This window comes from Dasypus novemcinctus, chromosome 20 (genome assembly GCF_030445035.2).
Source record: "Dasypus novemcinctus isolate mDasNov1 chromosome 20, mDasNov1.1.hap2, whole genome shotgun sequence".
In the NCBI taxonomy this organism is placed as follows: Eukaryota; Metazoa; Chordata; class Mammalia; order Cingulata; family Dasypodidae; genus Dasypus; species Dasypus novemcinctus.
Window position 1 is genome coordinate 19023056 of NC_080692.1, and position 22570 is coordinate 19045625.

Sequence of the window (22570 nt, forward strand, 5' to 3'; positions counted from 1 at the left end):
CCCCAATACAGATGCTGCAGCTAGCTCCTTATTCTGCTACCATCTTGCTGGTTGTCTGATCATGTGTTTTTCCCCCTTAAATTTTTAATGTGTTGTCTTATCTAGATTTTTTTCTGTTGAACCTCCCTTGCATACCAGGAATAAATCCCACTGGGTCGTAATGTCTAAGTCTTTTGATAGGCTGTTGGATTCTATTTGCAAGTGTTTTGTTGATAATTTTTTGCATCCATGTTCATCAGAGAGATTGGTCTGTAATTCTCTTTTTTGTGTTTTTACTTGGCTTTGGTATTAGGGTGATGTTGGCGTCATAAAACGTTTGGGTAATTTTCCCTGTTCTTTAATTTTTTGGAAGTGTTTAAACAGGACTGGTGTTAATGCTTCTCAAAATGTTTGGTAGAACTCACCTGTGAAACCATCTGGTCCTGGATTTTTCTGTTAGGAGATTTCTGATAAAAGATTCAATCTCTTTAAATGTGACTGGTTTGTTAAGTTCTCATATTTCTTGTAGCGTCAGTGTAGGTTATGCATTTCTAGGTATTTGTCCATTTCGTCTAAGCTGTCTAGCTTGTTGGCATACAGTTTCTCATAACATCATTTTATGACACTTTCTTATTTCTGTGGTGGTCAGTCGTAACTTCACCCCTTTCATTTCTAGTTTTATTTATTTGTGTCTTCTCTTTTTTTCTTTGTTAGTCAAGCTAGGGGTTTGTCAATTTTATTGATCTTTTCAAAGAACCAGCTTTTGGTTTTGTTGATGTTCTCTATGGTTATTTGTTCTTAATTTTATGTATTTCTGTTCTAATCTTTATTATTTCTTTCCTTCTGCTTGCTGTGGGATTGGTTTGCTGTTCTTTTTCTAGTCTCTCCAGTTGTTCAGTAAGATATTTCATTTTACTTTTCTCTTCTTTAATAAAAGCTCTAAATTTCCCTCTCAGAACTGCCTTCACTATATCCCATAAGTTTCCCTCCCCACCCCCCGAGATGGCTCCCTTTCTGCTTGTTGTTTTGGTTTGTTATTTGCATTCATTGGCTGCTTTTTTTTTTTTTTTTCCTCATTGCTTTTTGCTCATCTGTTTGTTTCTCTTTAGGAGGCACGGGGAACCAAACCTGGGACCTCTCATGTGGGAGGTGAAAGCTCAACTGCCTGAGCCACATCTGCTCTCTGCTTGTTTTTTGTTTTTGTTTTTTGTCTGCTCACTGTATTGCTTTTGTTTTTTGCTTGTTGTCTGCTCTTTGTTTTTGCTCAATGTCTGCTCATTTGTTTGTCTTCATTAGAAGGCATTGGGAAATGAACCCAGGACCTCCTATGTGGGAGGTAGGTGTTCAAATGCTTGAGCCACATCTGGTCCGAATCCTGAAAGTTGGTTGTTTTTTTTAAATATTTTTTTTATTTTTAAAAGATACTTAGATTACATAAATGTTATATAAAAATATAGGTGATTCCCATATGCCCCGCTCCCTATATCTCCCATATTTTCCCACATTAACAACATCCTTCATTAGTGGGGTACATTCATTAGAATTAATGAAAACATTTTGAAGCATTGCCACTAAGCACTGATTGCAGTTTACATTGTAGTTTACACACTTTCCTGCACGATTTTGTAGGTTATGTCCCATAAGTTTTGATAAGTTGTATTCTCATTTTCATTCATCTCATTATATTTACTGATTTCACTTGGAACTTCTTTGACTCACTGATTATTTAGCCTCCACACATTTGTGAATTTACCACTTTCCTGTCTATTATGATTTCCAGTTTTATTTCATTATGATATGAGAAGGTGCATTGTATAATTTCAATCTTTTTATATTTATTGAGAGCTGCACCGTGACCTAATGTGGTCTATCCTGGAAAAGGATCCATGGGCACTTAAGAATATGTAATCCGCTGAGTTTGGGTGCAATGTTCTGTATAAGTCTGTTAGGTCTAGCTTGTTTATCATATTGTTCAAGTTCTCTGTTTCCTTGTTGATCTTCTGTCAAGTTGTTCTATCTAATGATGTGAGTGGTGTGTTGAAGTCTCCAACTACTATTGTAGAGACGTTTATTTCTCCCCTCAGTTTTGCTGGAGTCTGCCTCATGTGTTTGGGGGCACCCTGGTTAGGTACATAGATACTTGTGACTATTATTTCTTCCTGGTGGAATGTCCCTTTTAATAATAGATAATGGCCTCCTGTATCTCATAACTTTTTAAAATTTAAAGTCTGTTTTGTCTGTTATTAGTATAGCTACCATTGCTTTTTTTTGGTTAAAATTTTGTGGAGTATCTTTTCCTAACCTTTCACTCTCAGTCAGTTTGTAATCCTGAGTTTAAGGTGAATCCTTTGTAAGCAGCATATGGATGGCTCATCTTTTTCATCCATTCTGTCAGGCTATATATTTTTTGTTGCTGATTTTTTTTTTTTTAAGATTTATTTTTATTTATTTAATTCCCCTCCCCTCCTCCGGTTGTCTGTTTTCTGTGTCTTTTTGCTGTGTCTTGTTTCTTTGTCCGCTTCTGTTGTCGTCAGCGGCACAGAAAGTGTGGGCGGCGCCATTCCTGGGCAGGCTGCACTTTCTTTCGCGCTGGGCGGCTCTCCTTATGGGTGCACTCCTTGCACGTGGGGCTCCCCTACACGGGGGACACCCCTGTGTGGCACGGCACTCCTTGCGCGCATCAGCACTGCGCATGGGCCAGCTCCACACGGGTCAAGGAGACCCGGGGTTTGAACCGCGGACCTCCCATGTGGTAGACGGACGCCCTAACCACTGGGCCAAAGTCCATTTCCCTTGTTGTTGATTTTTAAAAAAATATTTTTATTACGGAATTGTGAACTTACAAAACAATCATGCACATGTATAGAATTCCCATACAACAATCCTTCATCAACACACCACATTGTTTTGGAACATGTGTTACAGATTATGAAATAATATCATCAGACTATTACCAATAAACATAGTCCATAGTGTACACTTGGCATATTTTTACCATACCCCCCTATTATTAACAAATATTATTAACAAATATCTTTGGCATTGATGCAAGAATATTATAGATTTGCTATTAACTATAGTCCATAAGTTACATTGTATTTTTCCCATGCTTCTCCACATTCCCACTACCCTGCAATAGCAACAGGGTACAGTGAACTGTTCTAGTTCACAGAAGCACTCTTGCATTTGTACTATTAACCACAATTCTCATTCACCTCTGGGTTCGCTGTGTTATTCAGTCCTTAGATTATTCTCTAGCTCTCTTTCAACTGACATTTACATCCCTAGATTACACTTTTCAGCCACAATCCCATTTACAAACCAGCTACGACTCACTCTAATGTATTACCATCAACTTTATCCATTTCCACACATTTACAGTCAAGGTATTAAAATTTCTACATACATTAAGTGTCAGTACTCCTTCACAGCCCTCCTTTTACCTCCTAATAACCTATACTCCAGGTTTAACCCTATGCATGTATTCTTAGTATTTAGTTAATATTAGTGACAATGCAATATTTGTCCTTTTGGGTCTGCCTTATTTCACTTCGCATATGTCTTCAGGATTCACCCATGTTATCATATGTTTTCCAATTTCATTTATTCTTACTGCAGCATAGTGCTCCATCATATGTATATACCACACTTTATTTATCCATTCCTTGTTTTCATCTTTCAGCAATTGTGAATAATGCCATTCCATCATACGTATATACCACATTTTATTTATCTATTCCTTGTTTAATGGCACTTGGGTTGTTTTCATCTTTTAGCAATTGTGAATAATGCCAATATGAACATTGGTATGCAGATGTGTATTTGTGTCACAGTTTTCAGTTCTTCTGGACATATTCCTAGTAGAGGAACTGCTGGATAATATAGCAGTTCTATATTTAGCTTCCCGAGGAACTGCCAAACTGTCTTCCACAGAGGATATACCATTTTACCATCCTACCAAGTCTGAAGGAGCGTTCCTATTTCTCCACATCCTCTCCAGCACTTATAGTTTACTGTTTTTTTAATAATGGCTGCTCTATACGGTGTGAGATGCTACCTCATTGTTGTTTTCATTTGCATTTCCCTAATAGGCAGTAATACTGAACTTTTTTTCATATTTTTTTTTGGCTATTTGCATTTCCTCTTTGGAGAAATGTCTATTTAAGTCTTTTGCTCATTTTTTAATTGGATTGCTTGCTCTTTTATTGTTGAGTTGTATGATCTCTTTATATAGAATAGATATCAAATGCTTATTGGATATGCATTTTCCAAATATTTTCTCCCATTGGGCTGCCTTTTAACCTTCTTGACAAAAGTCCTTTGATTGACAAAAGTGTTTAAATTTGCGGAGGTTTCATTTATGCATGTTTTCTTTCATTGCTCATGCTTTCAGTATAAGATTTAAGAATGCATCAACTACCATTGAAAACATTGAACATGTTTTCCTATATTTTCTTCTGGGAGCTTTATGGTTTTAGCTTTTATGTTTAGGTCTTTGATCCATTTTGAGTTAATTTTGGTATAAGGTATCAGAAAGGGGTCTTCTTTCTTTCTTTTGACTATGGATATCCATTTATCCTAACAATATTTGTTGAAATGACTGTTCTTATCCACTTGGTGGGTTTGATAGGCTTGTCAAAAATCACTTGACCATAGGCGGCGGACTTGGCCCAGTGGTTAGGGTGTCCACCTACCACATGGAAGGTCCGTGGTTCAAACCCCGGGCCTCCTTGACCCATATGGAGCTGGACCATGCACAGTGCTGATGTGCACAAGGAGTGCCCTGCCACGCAGGGGTGTCCACTGCGTAGGGGAGCCCCATGGGCAAGGAGTGCGCCCCGTAAGGAGAGCCGCCCAGCACGAAACAAAGTGTAGCCTGCCTAAGAATGGCGCCACCCACATGAAAAGCTGACACAACAAGATGACGCAACAAAAAGAGACACAGATTGCTGTGCCGCTGACAACAACAGAAGTGGGCAAAGATGACGACGCAGCAAATAGATACAGAAACAGACAACCGGGGAGGGGGGTAGAAGGAAAGGGGAGAGAAATAAATAAATAAATAAATCTTAAAAAAAATGAAAAATAAAAGTGCTTTCCGGTCTTGGCTTATTCCAAAATATTTGATTCTTTTAGTTGCTATTGTAAATGGAATTGTTTTCCTGACTTCCTTCTCAGTGGTATAGAAACACCACACTGATTTTTGTGTATTGATCGTGTATCCTGACACTCTAGTGAAGTAGTTTATTAGCTTTAGAAGCTTTTTGTAGATTTTTAGGGACTTTTAGATATAGGATCATATTGTCTGTGAATAATGGAATTTTTTCTTCTCCCTTTCCAGTTTGGATGCCTTTTTTTTTTCTTTTTCTTTCCTGTTTGCTCTAGCTAGAACCTCAAGAGCTATATTGAATAACAGTGGTGACAGTGGGCACCCTTGACTTGTTCCTGATCTCAACGGGAAGTTTCAGTCTTTCATCATTGAGTACAATGTTAGTTGTGAGTTTTTCATATATGACCTATATCATGTTGAGAAAGTTTCCTTTAATTCCTATCTTTTGTAGTATTTTTTATCAAGAAAGGATGCTGTATATTGTCAAATGCCTTTTCTGATTTGAGATGATGATGTTATTTTTCTTCTTTGATTTATTAATATGGTGTATTATGCTGACTGATTTTCTTGAGTTGAACTACCTTTGCATGCCTAGTATAAAACCCACTTAGGGAAGTGGACTTGGCCCAATGGATAGGGCATCTGCCTACCACATGGGAGGTCTATGGTTCAAACCCAGGGCCTTCTTGACCCGTGTGGAGCTGGCCCACGTGCAGGGCTGATGTGCGCGAGGAGTGCCATGCCACGCAGGGGTGTCCCCCACATAAGGGAGCCCCATGTACAAGGAGTGTGCCCTGTAAGGAGAGCCGCCAGTGCGAAAGAAAGTTCAGCCTGCCCAGGAGTGGCAGCCGCATACACGGAGAGCTGATGCAGCAAGATGACGCATCAAGTATAGACACAGATTCCTGGTGCCGCTGAAAACAATACAATAGAAGTGGATACAGAAGAACACACAGCGAATGGACATAGAGAACAGACAACTGAGGTGGTGGGGGGAAGGGGAGAGAAATAAATTAAAAAAAACAAACAAAACAAAACCCACTTGGATCATGATGAATAATTCTTTTAATGTGTTGCTGGATTTGATTTGTTGAGGATTTCTTTTTTTTTTTTTTTTTATTTATTTAATTCCCCTCCCCTCCCCTGGTTGTCTGTTTTCTGTGTCTTTTTGCTGCGTCTTGTTTTTCTTTTGTCCGCTTCTGTTGTCGTCAGCGGCACGGGAAGTGTGGGCGGCGCCATTCCTCCGCAGGCTGCTCCCTCCTTCGCGCTGGGCGGCTCTCCTTATGGGTGCACTCCTTGCGCGTGGGGCTCCCCTATGCGGGGGACACCCCTGTGTAGCACGGCACTCCTTGCACGCATCAGCACTGCGCATGGGCCAGCTCCACACGGGTCAAGGAGGCCCGGGGCTTGAACCACGGACCTCCCATGTGGTAGACGGACGCCCTAACCACTGGGCCAAAGTCCGTTTCCCTGTTGAGGATTTCTGCATCTGTATTCCACTAGGGAAGTGGGTCTGTAATTTTCTTTTTTTGTAATATCTTTACCTGGCTTTGGTATTAGGGTAATATTGGGTTCATAGAATGAGTCTCATAACATTCCGTCTTGTCCAATTTTTTGGAAGAGCTTGATTAAGACTGGTATTAAATCTTTGAATGCTTGGTAGAACTGACCTGTGAAACCATCTGGTTGTGGGCTTTTCATGTGTGGAGTTGTTTGACGACTGTTTTAATCTCCTTACTTGTGACTAATTTGTTGAGGTCTTCTATTTTTTCTAGGGTCAGTGTAGGCTGTTCATACATCCCTAGGAATTTTTCCATTTTGTCTCCTTTGTCTAGTTTGTTGGAACAGTTTTCATAGTATCCTTTTATGATCTCCTTTATTTCTGGGGGGCTCAGAAATAATGTCATTTTCATTTTTTATTTTATTTATATCTTTTCTTTTTTCCTTGTCAGTCTAGCTAAAGTTTTGTCAATTCTGTTGATCTTGAAGAACCAACTTTTGGTTTTGTTACTTTTCTCTATTGTTTTTGGTTCTCAATTTCATTTATTTCTGCTCTGATCTTTGTTATTTCATTCCTTTTACTTCTTTGGGAATAGTTTGCTCCTCTTTTTCTAGTTCTACTAGGTGAGTAGTTAGGTCATGCCTCTAATGTGTTTTTGATCTCCCCTGTTGTATCTTTCATTTCCATGAACTCTGCTACTTTATTCAGGTTTTCAAATTCTTCTTTGTGCTTGCTTAGTATCTTCATGACACTAATCTATTTAGCCTTATTGTCTTTCAACTCATAAATTTGATTTTGGAAATTTGTGTGCATCTTGTTGATTAGTTGTCTCAAATCTAGTGTCTCTTCTGGTGCTCTGATATATTCCTTTGCTTGAGCCGTTTCTTCCATTTTCTTAGTATGGCTTGTAATTTTTGCTGATGTCTAGGCATCTGATTAGAGAGGCGAGCTTACTCAGATGTTCGATTTCTCTCTTTCATAGGGATTTAGAGATGGGAGGCTGTGTGCTACTGCTGTTCTCTGATTCTTAGCTCAACCTGTTCTGGGTCTTTAGGATTGTCCCTGTTAGTTGCTCAAATCTGGGCCCTGTACCCAGAAATGGGTTGCAGACCTGCTTCCTAGGGTGACCATAAAGACTGGAAGAAGCCTGTCTTACTTATTTACTTTTAATTTCCTCATGTGCACTTCTTTAGACAGCCGGCAGATGGCGCGCTCTTTGGCATTCCTCTCAGTTCAATGCCTGTTCGCTGTGTTTTTGTTGCAACACGGACTAGATCAATGTGACAGAGGTTCATGCCTAGAGGCTAAGGGCCTCATAATTCAAACATTCTCAGAGGCTGTTCTCCAACCTTTGCTGGCAGCTCCCTCTGTTTTTACTGGTAAGAAGTAATTCCACTCCCCTCTGCATCCTCAATGACCAGTCCTGGTCAGTAGAGAGGGAGACTCTGAGGGTGGGATCTCTTTAATCCCTGGCTGGCTCTCAAGGCAAACAATGGTGTGGCCCAAGCTGGCCTGGAAGGGCTTGTGGGACACAGCAGATCAAATTTTGGGTCAAAGGCTGAGACAGGCTTAGGCTGTGTCTCTCTGCCCTTTCCTGGGGATTTGGATCCATGGGGCTCCTTCTGTCTACAGCTGCCTGCCCCAAGGCCTGAGAACTCAAAAGTGTCCATAGTGTGGGGGAGGGTGCCGACATCTGCAGAAGTGGCTGGACTTATAGTTTTGTTGTCACAATTCCTTTCCTTTGCCCCTCTCTCCTCTGGGTAGTGTCCAGTCGTCCCTAGGTGTCCTAAACCCTAGATGCTTTATTTCTAGGCTGTTTTTGCCTGACCTGTAGCTATTTTTCTGGGAGAGAAGGCAGTCACATGTCTTTCTAGTCTGCACGGTATATGGTGGTTTGAAGCTGTACGCATCCCAGAAAAACAGGTTCTTCAATCCATTCCTGTGGGTATGAATCCATTGTAACTAAAGGAATGTGTGGCCCAGCACAATCAGGATGTGTCTTAGTCCTATTCCTGGAATCCTTTATAAGTGGTATGAATTCAGACATAAGTGAGAAAAAGCCACAGGAGGCAAAAAAACTGAACCCAGAACAGAAGGGGGAGACCAGGAGATGCCACCATATGCCTTGCCATGTGACAGAAGAGCCAATCACTGGTAGCCAGCCCCAGAATGCCACAGTTTTGGGAAGAAAACGTCACCTTGATAATGCTTTGATTTAGACTTTCTTTTAGCCTCAAAACACTAAGCTAATAAAATCCCATTGTTTAAGCCAACCCATTTCATGGTATTTCCTTAAGAAGCCTAGGAAATGAAAACACCAAACTTTTCAGGAAAGATAAAAGAAAGATAAGATAAAATGTTAAAATAATCTCTGATCCCCTTCTAAAAGTATAGGGTCAAATTCTTTGTCTGTTGTTACATGTCAAAAAATGGTCCTGGGATTTATTGTGAAGATGCTCTGATTTTCATGGGACCAACTCTTTCTTCCATACTAACAAAATATTCCAATTAAATACCCTGGTTCAATTCTGCAAGATGATTTTAACATTTCCCTTATACAGATATATTCTCTAGAGATATAAGATTCTTCCACTTTAGTACTATTGTAATGAGAATAATTTTAGAATATTTCAAACAGATAAGGGGATGACAACCCAATTGAAACAGACAAAATAGAAATGCCAAAAGGGAAAGGGGCACTTGCCTTAAAAGCTTGTGTCAATATTTATATCATCTCTAATTTTTTTAAAAAATTTAACATACTGGTCCAAATCCTGTTCTGGGATGCTACAGTGTTAATATAATAGGCATGCAACCATTGTCAGTGGAATGTTCTGACCAACTGCTAAGCCTTTTGGCAGATACATCTTTTACTTTAGGGGTCTGGCACCAGTTTACACAAACTTTCCATAAGCAAAGTCCAGAAAGAGCACATGGTCATGGTATCTACCGTGCTCCTAGCTTTTTGTGACACACATAAACTACAGGTTACTAGGGGAAGAAAAGCTACCTGAAGGATGCTCATTTAGCAAAAAGAAAAAGATTTCTGAATTATACTTAACTCTATTTTATTTATGTGAGATTACAGGAGCCAGACTCTTAAGACTCAGTTATGACTTTCCTTTAAGTTCTTAACATTCCTCTAGAGTTTTGTTTCTAGACAATTTCCTATCTAAATCTCCTTTTCTTATACTAGTAATACTGATATTAAAGTTAACAGCCAATTCTATGCTCTTGCTTTCAATGTGACTTTACTTCTCTGGATTTCAAGAATTCACAAGGTCATTAAATTCAATATATATTTATTGAGGGCCTATTGTATACTAGCACTGTTTTAGGTGATGGGAATACAAAAGTCCCTATCCTCAAGGGGCTTACATTCTACTATAAAAGAACAAGAAGAAAGAAGAAAATTTGGAGTAAAGGGATAGAGAATGGCAGACATGGCTAATTTGGAGAGGATGTTCTAGAAGTCGGCAATAATGCCACATAACTAGATTTGATGGCAATTAGACCCAGTGCAATTTAAACATGTTACAATGCAGAAATTTATTCAACTGACTTGCTGAATAGTTATATTATAACTATTATCAAATCATGCTTAAATCCTATCAGAAACCTGACAGGACCCTCTGAAAAGAACAGAAGGAAATGTGAGAAAGAAAAGTGATTATACTTCACAAGGATTTTTGATAAGGAGGTAACCCTTGCTTTATTCATTCTTTGTGTTAGGAGGGTTGCCTGACAGCAAATTTTTTCACTAACTAAATACATTTAGTTCATAGTTAATTTCTTTATAAAGTTCAAGGTGTTTTTCCAAGAAAAATATCCTCAACATACAGGAGATTAAAGTTTTGGTGGGAAGCGGACTTGGCTCAATGGACAGGACGTCCACCTACCACGTGGGAGGTCTGCGGTTCAAACCTTGGGCCTCCTTGACCCGTGTGGAGCTGGCCCATGCGCAGTGCTGATGTGCGCAAGGAGTGCCGTGCCATGCAGGGGTGTCCCCTGTGTAGGGGAGCCCCACGCACAAGGAGTGCGCCCTGTAAGGAGAGCCACCCAGCACAAAAGAAAGTCCAGCCTGCCCAGGAATAGCGCCGCATACATGGAGAGCTGACACAGCAAGATGACACAACAAAAAGAAACACAGATTCCCGGTGCCGCTGATAAGGATAGAAGCGGTCACAGAAGAACACACAACGAATGGACGCAGAGAGCAGACAACTGGAGGCCAGGGTGGGGGCGGGGGGGGGGGGTGGGTGGAGGGAGGGGAGAGAAATAAATAAAAAATAAATCTTCAAAAAAACAAAGTTTTGGTGATGAAAAGGGAGATAAAATCATTACTACAGCTTGGATATCTCTTTCATTCTGAACTGTAAGTCCTTCTTTCCAGTCCACAGAAATGTCAGGGAACCTTAAGGTCACAGCTTCCAAATCTTTGTTTTGCACTCTTACCTATAAAATTAGAGCACTGGATTAGATGATGGTATTGATGATAATACTAAAATTTATTGGAAGCTTACTATTTCTAAGAGATGGATCTAACTTAACGATAACAGCATGGACAAAAATAATAACAGCACACAGTTACGTAATATTGGCTGTGTGGAAAGCACTATTCAAAGCATTTCACATATATCTAACCTTTCTAATAACCCTATGAAGTAGGTACTATTAGTAAACCCATTGTATACATAAAGAAATTGGGGTTCAGACAGTTTAAGTTCCTTGCCCAAGGTTACAGAGCAAACAGAGGAGCCCGAACTTAAAGCTGTGCAGTCTGGATCCAGAATCCATGCTACACTGCCTCATCTAACTTGCCCACTTCTCACAATAACCTCCATTTTAAAGATGAAGTACAGAGAGTTTAAATAACTTGTCCAAGGTCACAAGTTAATAAGTGGTAGTCTTAGGATTTGAACATAGGCATTAGAGCTCCAAAATGTACACTCTTAACCAAAACCCCTTTCAGCTTAATTCTTCTATCAGTCTCTTGCTATCTAAGTACTGATTATACCTAGTAATATTTTGCCAGTATATACTGGTGTGTTATAAAATCTTTCAGAGGCAAAGTATTATCCTTGTTCTTAAGTTCGATAATATAAATTTCAAAAGTTTGAAATTGTTATGAAAATCTGTTCTCTGTAGAATTAGCAAGGAAAAAAGTAAAGGAAACTGGATAGGAAATAAAGACTTTTGCATTGTTTTAAGGGTCACTTATATCTATCTTTAGGTAAAAGATACAATGATGATACAATGATGTTTTAGGAAGTCTGAAATGTCATATTCTAAAAACTCCAGCTATGTCCAGCTAATTGTGATTGCATTGTGTTAAACCAAAGGCAGTTAATATTTTAGTGCAGTAAACATAACATTGCAATAATTGGAAAAAGAATAATCAATGGCATTTGAACTCTTACTCTGAGTTATTCTATATGGTAGAAGAGAAAGGAAAATAAAGACTACAGCAACAAATCTATGTAAGGGTTTGCTCATTTTTCAGTATCCTGGTGATGTTATTTATGGGCCTTGTTTCCCAGAACACTAAATGTTTCTTCTCATTGGCTAGAAAAAGGGTTTTGCAACCAAAATACAGTCCTGTTCACGTATGTGTGGCGTACTTCATGCTGAGGCATGCCAAAAAGCATACCAAAATAGACAAGGCAGTAACAGGTTTATTTCTAAGTAAGAGACTAGTGAACTACATTCAACTACTGAATGGCCCCTACTTGCCTCATGATGACAACTATCTATCCTTGTAGGGTGTAGAAAAAGAGAATTAGCACGTTAATTTTTTCAACTTTAGCTTTCTCTGGCATTCTAACTTGATGGTCTTTTGGGTTGGTATTGCACATTTCACCTTCTTTCACACCCTTGGGATAAAGTCATTTGGAGAGCTTCCCTTCTTCATAATATATGCCTCTTTTCACAACTTACCTCATCATCCTTCTTGGCTGTGTTCAATAGTGGGAGGTCTACATGTGTCCTTATCACTTTAAACAGTTTAACACCAAGACACAGACATTTCAGGGAGAAGTGACTCCAGAAGAGTGAGATCACCAGTAAGCACAGGCAGTGAATTCAGGGAATGCAAGGCCACCAATATGTGTGAACTTATTAATCATCATTATTTTTTCTAAGAAAAGGATTTCCTTAGTCAAACCTCCAGGGCATCAGATCAAAGGGAGATACTGCCACAGCTGGACTATATTTTCCAGTCAATTGGCCTGGAAAGGAGAATCTAGACAGTGTTCTGGCAATGGTTTAACACAGCAGCCAAGAAAGAGAGGGAAAAGAAATCTTTACAGTGACTTTTTTAAGGAAAAAAAAAAGTCTTTCTTTAATTCTTTGCTCCTCTTCATCTTTAGGAATAATTTGAGAGCAATTTTAAAGCTCTAGGGGATGTCCTAGGTGGACAGTCTATAAGAATTATTGACCTTGAGAATTTAGAGCATTCTTCTACAGATAGAAACAAAAGGAGGATTTAGTCTACAGTTCACTTTCATTTTTAAAGACTATATATATAACTGTTGTTAAGACTATGTATGTATGTTTATTATTATCATAAAAAATATATTTTAAACCTAGACTAATGACAGAGTATTTGATGAATTTTTAATACCCAGTTTGATGTAAGTCATTATAAACCTTACCAGGACACTGTAAAAATCACCCTATATAGGGTAACTTATTAACAAAATAAAAATGAGAAATTTAGTTATATGCCCTGGAAGTTCTCCCAAAAGTGCATACAAAGAAATTATAAAAGTGACTATTAACACACAAAAAGAAAAAAAAAGCCACAAAATCCAATCCCCACTATGTCAGAAGCACAGCAATACACACATGTGAAAAAGAAAATAAAGGAAGCACATCAAGGGATTTCATGAATTACAGAGAAACAAGATGTGAGAGTGATTGTGGGGGGGAGGGGCGGAAAGGAAACAAACAAAAAAACATTTCTATAGTTAAGGAAAGCTGTTTCTCACCGTTCTGAACAAAATGGCTGAACTAAGAGCATCTGATTGGCTATGCCCATATACCCTCCTCCTCATCCTATTGGGAGAGAGATGACAAAGGAACAATGCCCCAGAGCAGCATGGGAATGAAAAAGAGTTGGTTAGTATTTAAAACAAACACATAAGCATAATGTAGCAGAAGAAAATGGTCTTCACTTCTTGGCTCATTTTATATTGAATTTAAATTTCCTACACTACTAAAATTTGTATTTAGTTTGCCATTACACTTCAACTTTTATTACCTTTCCAAGATGCCTTCTCTATCTCAGGGTTGGATCTGGGCAAAATTGTTAAGTAGGAGGCTTTTTTTCATGTTTTACCATTTCTTCAGCCTTTCCCTATCTTTGTTTGTCTCCCCCTACTCTCAGATATCTGGTTCCTTCTATCTATTATCAAAACCTAAGAAAAGGGTCTGATATGTGTCTTATATACTCTGGCATAAATTTAATTTTAGGTATCAGGAAGCAGGAGGAGAAAACAGTGATTTCTTATCAGGGAAAGACTGCTGACATCAGGCAGACAGCTCTCCATTTTTTCTACACTGAAGTTTGGTACTGCTTTCCCTCTAAAATATAAGGCATACTTCAACTGGTTTAGTAAATGTCATCATAGGAGGAATATATCTTCTGACTCTTAGAAAAACTTGTAATTTGGATATCACTGCTGCTTTCATTTGCAATATGTCTGCTGCTTCTTCTAAGACAATGTTATAGGTGTCATTTAGTGGAGATGTTTAGCAGGAGAATTTTCCTTGACTTTTTAGTCATATGGGTGTGATTACTTACTATTATTTTTTCCCTCAGCTATATATATATTAAGACTGGTGTGATGGAGATGTTGAAATCTGAATTTTTGGCAATGGGATATGAGGTAATCTGTTCACTACTCTCTCACATTCATCACTTTCTAGATCCTAGGAGAGTTCCCTTCTTCCAAAAAACTGGAATTGGATATGATTCCCTTCAGACCTATCAATTCCGCTCTTGCATTGATGAGATGCTGAAGGCAACAATTTTCCTTGAGAATCACATACGCTAGAGGGATTCACCAAGGAAATGAAGTGATTAAATTTCAATCTTCAGTTTTAGGAGGGAATGAGTTGAGATTTAAAAAATTACAATTTAAGTTAACTCTGCATTGAATTGTGCTTTGGTGCGTTTACAAAGCAAGAGTCTTATTTTTCTAATAAGGCATTGTTTACCTGATTAAAAAAAGTAAGACAGTTAAAAATCAGTATGTATCTCTGAGAATGTTAAACAACTTTTGAAATCCAATTCAAAGATTCTTTACTAACCTCAAATTTTTGGAGTCTCTGTTTTTAAAATATACAGAAGCATCACCTTCCTATACAGATATTGACTGTTGTTTTTTTTTTTTTTTTTTTTTTTAAAGCAATAACAGTGAAGGAGTTTTCAGAAACTGGATTAGCTATTTTTATTTGCCTAACTTGGTATTAGAATATATCTTATACCCCCAAATTTGAAACACACTGGTACAAAATACATCAAAATAAAAAAGCATAGGGATTTATAAAACATTCAAAAGCAGTCTTACCTGGTCTGGAGAGGGTTTATGGTTGGTTTGATTGGAATGGGAGGATTTGAAGTGGTCATCCTCGTAGTTGTCGGCCATGAGCTTCATTCGATTTTGTGTCTAAGAGAAAATGATTCATAAGGTGAAATTTAAATAGAATTCCTATGACATACTGTAAAGTAACAAGTGGTTTAAGAATTTCATGAGAGGGAAACGGACTTTGGCCCAGTGGTTAGGGCGTCCGTCTACCACATGGGAGGTCCGCGGTTCAAACCCCGGGCCTCCTTGACCCGTGTGGAGCTGGCCATGCGCAGTGCTGATGCGCGCAAGGAGTGCCGTGCCACGCAAGGGTGTCCCCCGTGTGGGGGACGCGCGTGAGGAAAAGCCGCCCAGTGTGAAAAGAAAGAGCAGCCTGCCCAGGAATGGCGCCACCCACACTTCCTGTGCCGCTGACGACAACAGAAGCGGACAAAGAAACAAGACGCAGCAAATAGACACCAAGAACAGACAACCAGGGGAGGGGGGGGGAATTAAATAAATAAATAAATCTTTAAAAAAAAAAAAAAAAAAAGAATTTCATGAGAAAGGTAGACATAATCATATTTGCAATAAAATAAACGAAACATAAGATTTCTGTGGTTATTGGGGGAAAAAGTTTAGGCACCTAAACTAGTACAGGAATTTGTGGGAAGAGGGTCAAATTCCCTCAAATTAAGCACTTTAGGCAATGCTTGTATGTTTGTTTTTTAAATAAAACTGGGTAATACACATAATACTCTGTAATTTATTTTTTTGCTTTATTTGGTATATAGGAGCCATCTTTCCATGTAACTATCTAAGAATTGACTCATCCTTTTTAACAACTATATAGTATTACATTTTTTGGGAGGGATAAATATTTGGGGAAAGGGATTATTATTAATTGTAAATGAAATGATTATATATCTAGAAAACCCAAAAGAATCAATTGAAAAATGAATACAACTTAAAATACAGTTCAGTAAGGTGATCAGACAGAAACTACCTACATATATAACATTCAAAAACTTTTCTTTATACCAACAATAAACAATTCATGTTTAAAAAAAATTTTTTTTTAAATTTATTTCTCTCCCCTTCCCCATCTGCCATTATCTGCTCTCTGCAGCCATTCGCTGTATGTTCTGTGTCCACTTGCACCCTCGGTGGCACTGGGAAACTGCATCTCTTTTTTGTTGCATCATCTTGCTGCATCAGCTCTCCGTGTGCGCACTTTTTTCATGTGGGGTGGCTCTCTTGCAGGGCACACTCCTTGTGTGGGGGGCGCCCCTGCATGGCACAGCACTCCTTGTGCACAGCAGCTCTGTGCATGGGCCAACTCACCACATGGGTCAGGGGGCTCTGGGTCTCGAACACTAGACCCTCCCAGATGGTAGGCAGACGCTCTATCAGTTGAGCCATGTCAGCTTCCCAAACAATTTAGCTTTTGAAATTAAGTCAAAGTTTCTGAAATCCTGTTCCTCAACCCTAAGCCAAAAGAGAGTTATTACCTCATTGCTTTTTCTCCATGTATACCAGAAAGGAGGGCAGGATTGGTGAACTTGTGTGAGTGGCCAATTTAAACCTTGAATATATGAATAATATATGCAACATTTCAGAGAATTCACATGGCAGGGCAAGCATTCAGAACACGCAGGATATTCTATGCATGACCTCAAACAGCAATATATGTTGTACTAATAATTGCTAAAACCTTAAGTGTGTGTATTAAAAATAAATTTGGGGAAATGGACTTGCCCAGTGGTTAGGGTGCCCGTCTACCACATGGGAGGTCTGCAGTTCAAACCCTGGGCCTCCTTGACCCGTGTGCAGCTGGCCCATGCGCAGTGCTGATCCATGCAAGGAGTGTCGTGCCACGCAGGGGTGTCCCGGCATAGGGGAGCCCCACGCGCAAGGAGTGCGCGCTGTAAGGAGAGCTGCCCAGCACGAAAGAAACTTCAGCCTGCCCAGGAATGGCGCCGCACATACGGAGAGCTGACACAAAAGGATAACACAACCAAAAGAAACACAGATTCCCGTGCTGCTGACAACAGAAGCGGACAAAGAAAACGCAGCAAATAGACACAGAGAACAGACAACTGGGGGGGGGGAGGGGAGAGAAATAAACAAATAAATCTTAAAAATTTGCTGATACTGTATGATTTCAAAATGTTTATTGTAAATAATTTGAAAAATAAAATAAAAAAATAAAGGAAAAACCACCTGTAATCACTCTAATCAATGATAATTACTGTTAATATTTAGGTGTATCTATTTAGTTTCATCTCTATGAACGTACACAGCAATATGCTCTTCTGATCTATTCACCTATTTCTGCTTTATGGTACTTTAAAAATTAATAAAACTTACAGTATATTTTCATATCTGGTAGGATATGCTGCCCTTCTCCCTCACCTAATTTACTGACTTGTAATTTACTTGACACTAATTTACTAATTTACTTGACTGGTAATGTTTAACACATTTTATTTTATAGATGAATTTAAAATATTTTGTCTAGTTTCATTAAAAACTTCATAGAGATTTTCTCTGGTATTTTTTTCATGAAATGATGCCTTAGCAAAGACTCCAGAGCGAAAATGCCTACGATATGAATTCTTGCTCTGACTTTTCTCAGGTACCTAATCTTGGGCAAGTTACTTAAAATGGTCTGAGACTCAGTTTCCTTATTTTTAAAATTGGTGATACAATAGTTTCTCCCCACAGAGCTATTATGAGGGTTAAATGAATTAATTTACGTGAAGCATTTAGGTTCCTGGCATAAAAATCAACGCCCAGTAAATTTTAACTATCATCATCATGAACATTTTTTTTCATTCATTAAATATTATTCTAAAACATAATTTTAACTGGCTGCACAGCATTCAACTGAAAAGATGTTTAATGAGTACCATATTTGAGTACCATAATGAGTACCATAGGCCTTTCCATTTTCACTTAATTTATAAGCATATTTTAAAGCTGGTTTATCCCTCCAGTATATACTAAGAGCAAAGAAAATACTTATCAATAAATTGTCAGTGATATCAAATTTCTCTTTTCTGGGATGACCTACAGTAACCTTGAAAATATATAGGGTAGTTTTTCTTATGTGGTTTTGCATGACAAATGGAAAGTTTTCTGCAAAGCAGCTTTTGAGAAAGGGGTAAAGACAAAGGAAAGTGCAGATAGGCATATCCAGAACTTGTGCAAAACATATGCACATCATTCATTTGGTAAAGAAACCTTTCCATTTTGACTGTAATAGGAATGAAGGGGAAAGTGTATTTTGGCTATTTTCTTAGAATAAGAGATGCTTAATTGTTAATACCTGATATCTAGAATAAGCTAAAAAACTTAAATTCTAATAAAGTACATATAAATCCATTTTCAAAGTAGAAAGTACTTTAAGAACTTCTTAGGAATGATTATGTAAGCCTCCCCAAAGGAAGGGATCAGAGTAGACAGAAAAGACCAAAGATTACTTATTTGATCCATATAAGTAAATGAAGAAATAGTCTTAAGAACTTCTGTCTCCATTTCTAAAATTATATGTTTTACTGACATGGACCATACTTGATATTAAAAGGTTTTTCCTCTTGAATCATGCATGGGCATATGCAGCTAGTTAATCTCCCCTGGTCTCAAAGGCATAAAGAATAAGATTGCCTGAAGGAAGCAGGCAGTGGAGGAGTGGAGGAGACACCCAATCATTTGGGTTCACATGGGTTCAGTTCCCAGTGCCTCCTAAAAAAAAGAAGACGAAGAAAAAGCAGACAGCAAGTGCAAACAATGGGGGTGGAGGGAGAGGAGAAATAAATAAAAACGAATCTTAAAAAAAAAAAAGAGATAAGAAAAGACATTTTACTTAAGAGAGCATACAAATGGCAAATAAACACATGAAAAGATGTTCAACATCATTAGCCATCAGGAATACACATTAAAAGCACAGTAAGTAACATGATACACCTATCAGAATGGCTAAAATAAAAAACAGTGAGAACACCAAAGCTTGGTAAGGATACACAGAAATGCCATTCATATGTTGCTGTAGGGAAAGTAAAATTCTACAGCCATAGTAGAAAAGAGTTTGGTGATTTCTTAAATACATACACAACTAATAGAAAGCCCAGCAATTGCACTGGGCTGGAGAAAAGAAAACTTATGTTCACACAAAAACATGTACAAATGTTTAGAGGTTTATTCGTAACAGTAAAAGACTGGAAACAACTCAGATGTCCTCCAATTAGTGAATGGTTAAACAAACTATGGTTTATCCATACCATGGAATATCAGTCATTAATAAAAATGAATGAACTATTGGTAGTAACTTGGATAAATGTGAGTTACTGGTAGCAACTCAGAGAAGTATGCTGAGTGAAAAAGTCAATCCCAAAAACTGTTATATTCTGTATATTCCATTTATAAAATATTCTTGAAATGACAAAACTATATATGTAGAATCAATCAGGGGTTTCCAGGAATTAAAGAGGGAAGGTGAAAGGAAAGTGGATGTGGCTATAAAAGAGCAATGAGGGATCCTTGTGATAATGGAAAAGTTCTGTATCTTGACTATATCAACGTCAATATACTGGTTGTGGGAAGCGGATTTGGCCCAATTGATAGGGTATCCGCCTACCACATGGGAGGTCCAAGGTTCAAACCTAGGACCTCCTGACCCGTGTGGTAAGGTGGCCCACACGCAGTGCTGTCCCCCGTGTAGGGGAGCCCCATGCGCAAGGAGTGCACCCGTAAGGAGAGCCGCCCAGCGTGATAAAAGTGCAACCTGCCCAGGAATGGCGCCGCACACACGAGAGCTGATGCAGTAAGATGACACAACAAAAAGAGACACAGGTTGCCGGTGCTGCTGACAAAAATACAAGTGGACACAGAAGAACACATAGTGAATGGAGAGAGAGAGCAGACGACTGGGGGGATAGGCAGGGAAGGGGAGAGAAATAAATAAAATAATAAATAAATAAATCTTAAAAAAAATAAAATAAAATCCTGGTTGTGATATTGTACATATCTTCGTTTTGTAAGATCTTACCATTGGGAGAAACTGGGTGAAGGGTACGTGGAGCTCTCTATCTTATTTCGTACAACTGCATGTGAATCTACAGTTATCTACAAATAAAATGTTTTTAATTTAAAAATACATAAATAAAAGGAAGGAAGGAAAAGCAGAAGGTGACAAGTCACCAAGATCATTTCTTAAGATTCGTTTTATAATGTTAAATGTATATAAGCAATGTGTGTAACATAACACCTACTTTTATTCCATAGCTTATTAACGGTTTTGGAAAAATCCTTTAATATATAATTATTCACACCACTCTAACCAACTAAAACCAGTGAAATGGAGCTTGTTACAGAGTGGAATGCAGCAGCTCTCTCATGCTATGAATCAGCATTACGCATTCAGTCATAAAAAATCAAACAGCAACTCCTTCAATTCTAACAAGAAATGGTGAGGATATAGTAGCTCCTACTTTGCGTATGTGTACTATAATAGTTAAAAACACAGACTTGGGGAAGACTTGTGCTTCCAACCATGAAGGAATAATGTATGGACTTTGGCCACCATAAACGAGACAACTGGATAAAATATATAACACAACTGTTTTCAGACAATGGGACATGGATTAGAATTCTTCAGAGAACGGAAACAAAAAAGGTAAATCTTAGGATTGTTCTAGTTTTCTCCTTCCAGGCAATCTGCAGATTGCATATTAGGGAGAAGAAATCCAAACAGAGTACCATAGTCTTCCTGATTTGAGGAAACAGAGATTGGTATTCAGAAAGACTGAGATGGTTAGAATTACTAGGGTAGAATACCAGAGAAGAGAGAGCTCTGAAGAATAAATGCTCAAGAAATTTATACAAATATCCCCTTGCATATTTGGTTGATGAGTAATCGAGGCAAGCATAGTATGAACTCCAAAGGTCAGGACAAGAACAACTGCTAAGGACCTATAAGCTGGACAATTCCCAGAGAAAACATATTAGAATATTTAGAATGTATTTATATTCCAAGCAGGCTGAGAAGACACACCTCTTTGAACACTTAGGGCAATGAGGAAAAATCCCAGAAAGGCCATGTCTTTTAGGATACTCTAAACCTACCTTATAAATGCATAAAATCAAGTTTTAAAAGGGTCAAGTTAATCAGCGAGTAACTTGACTGTCTGTCAAAATAAATTTTAACACTCTTTAAAGGAAGACAATAAAATCCAAAAAAATACCATTCATAATATCCAGCATCCAATAAAAACAATGACATGCAATAAAGTAGCTAACTGTGATCCATAACCGAAAAAAAAAAAAAAAATTCAGTCAATGAAGGTAAACCTAGGAAATAACAGAGATGGTATAATTAATAAACAAGGACTTTAACAGCAGCACTATTATAAATATGTTCAACGATTTGGAAAAATATGAAAGAGGTGAAATATATAACAATGAATCAAGTAGGACTTGTATAGAAGAAATATATATATCTGAAAAGGTAAACTAACTTTATGGACCTAACAGCAGATTAGATAATACAGAACATAAAATAAGTTAATTTGAAGATGTAATAGAAACTAACCAAATTGCAGTACAAAGGAAAATATAGAAACTAAAAGAAAATGAACAGAGCTTCAGTGCCTGTGATACAATAGCAAAGCAATCTAATATACACGTACACAGAGTTCCAGAAAAGGGGAGGACAAATGAAACAGAAGAAGATTCAATAACTGGAAATCCCCAATTTGAAGAAAAAGATGATCCACAGACCCAAGAATTTCAACACCCAAGCAAGATAAACAAAAAGAAAACAACACTAAAACCCACCATAATCAAATTACCAAAGGTTACTGATGAAATAAAAAATATGAAACAGTGATAAGAATGATTTATATATGGAGGAACAATGATAAGAATGATAACAATGATAAGAATGATGCATGACTGCATTACTAAGAACCAAATATATTGTGTAACATGTTGTGTGACTCAAAAAAAAAAAAAGAATTTATATGTACCCAGTATAATTAATTGAGAAATGGATGGTTTTACTCAACTTTTTTCTTTTTAGTTTTTGTTTATATTTGCAATTATTAAATGTACAAAATAAAGTATAAAAAAAAGGCAGCCAGAGGAAAAAAACACACTTTATATATGGAGGAACAATGATGAGAAGGACAGCAGATTTCTCATGGGCTGGGGGAGGAGGACCCAAACAAACAAACAAACAAAAAAACCCACAAAAGGTAATACTGAAAGAAAAAGAAATTGATATCCAGTGAAAATAACTTTCGAAACACAAAGATGGGAAGTGGATTTGGTCCAACGGATAGGGCGTCTGCCTACCACATGGGAGGTCCAAGGTTCAAATCCAGGGCCTCCTGACCCATATGATGAGCT

At 38.0% G+C, this 22570-nt stretch overlaps 1 protein-coding gene across 24 annotated transcripts in view; it reads right to left on the reverse strand.

Annotated features, from left to right (window-relative positions):
- Positions 1-22570, reverse strand: part of ERC1 (ELKS/RAB6-interacting/CAST family member 1) — a 661999-nt gene that overhangs the window by 89387 nt on the left and 550042 nt on the right. For 17 of the 24 annotated variants that reach the window (XM_058282535.2, XM_058282529.2, XM_058282534.2 and 14 more), the window contains one exon: positions 15164-15262. In XM_058282535.2, the coding sequence (XP_058138518.1) occupies positions 15164-15262 (99 nt within the window). Of the gene's footprint in view, positions 1-13579; positions 13647-15163; positions 15263-22570 lie in introns of all 24 variants that reach the window. The other 7 variants (XR_011646640.1, XR_011646637.1, XR_011646639.1 and 4 more) reach the window with 1 other exon arrangement.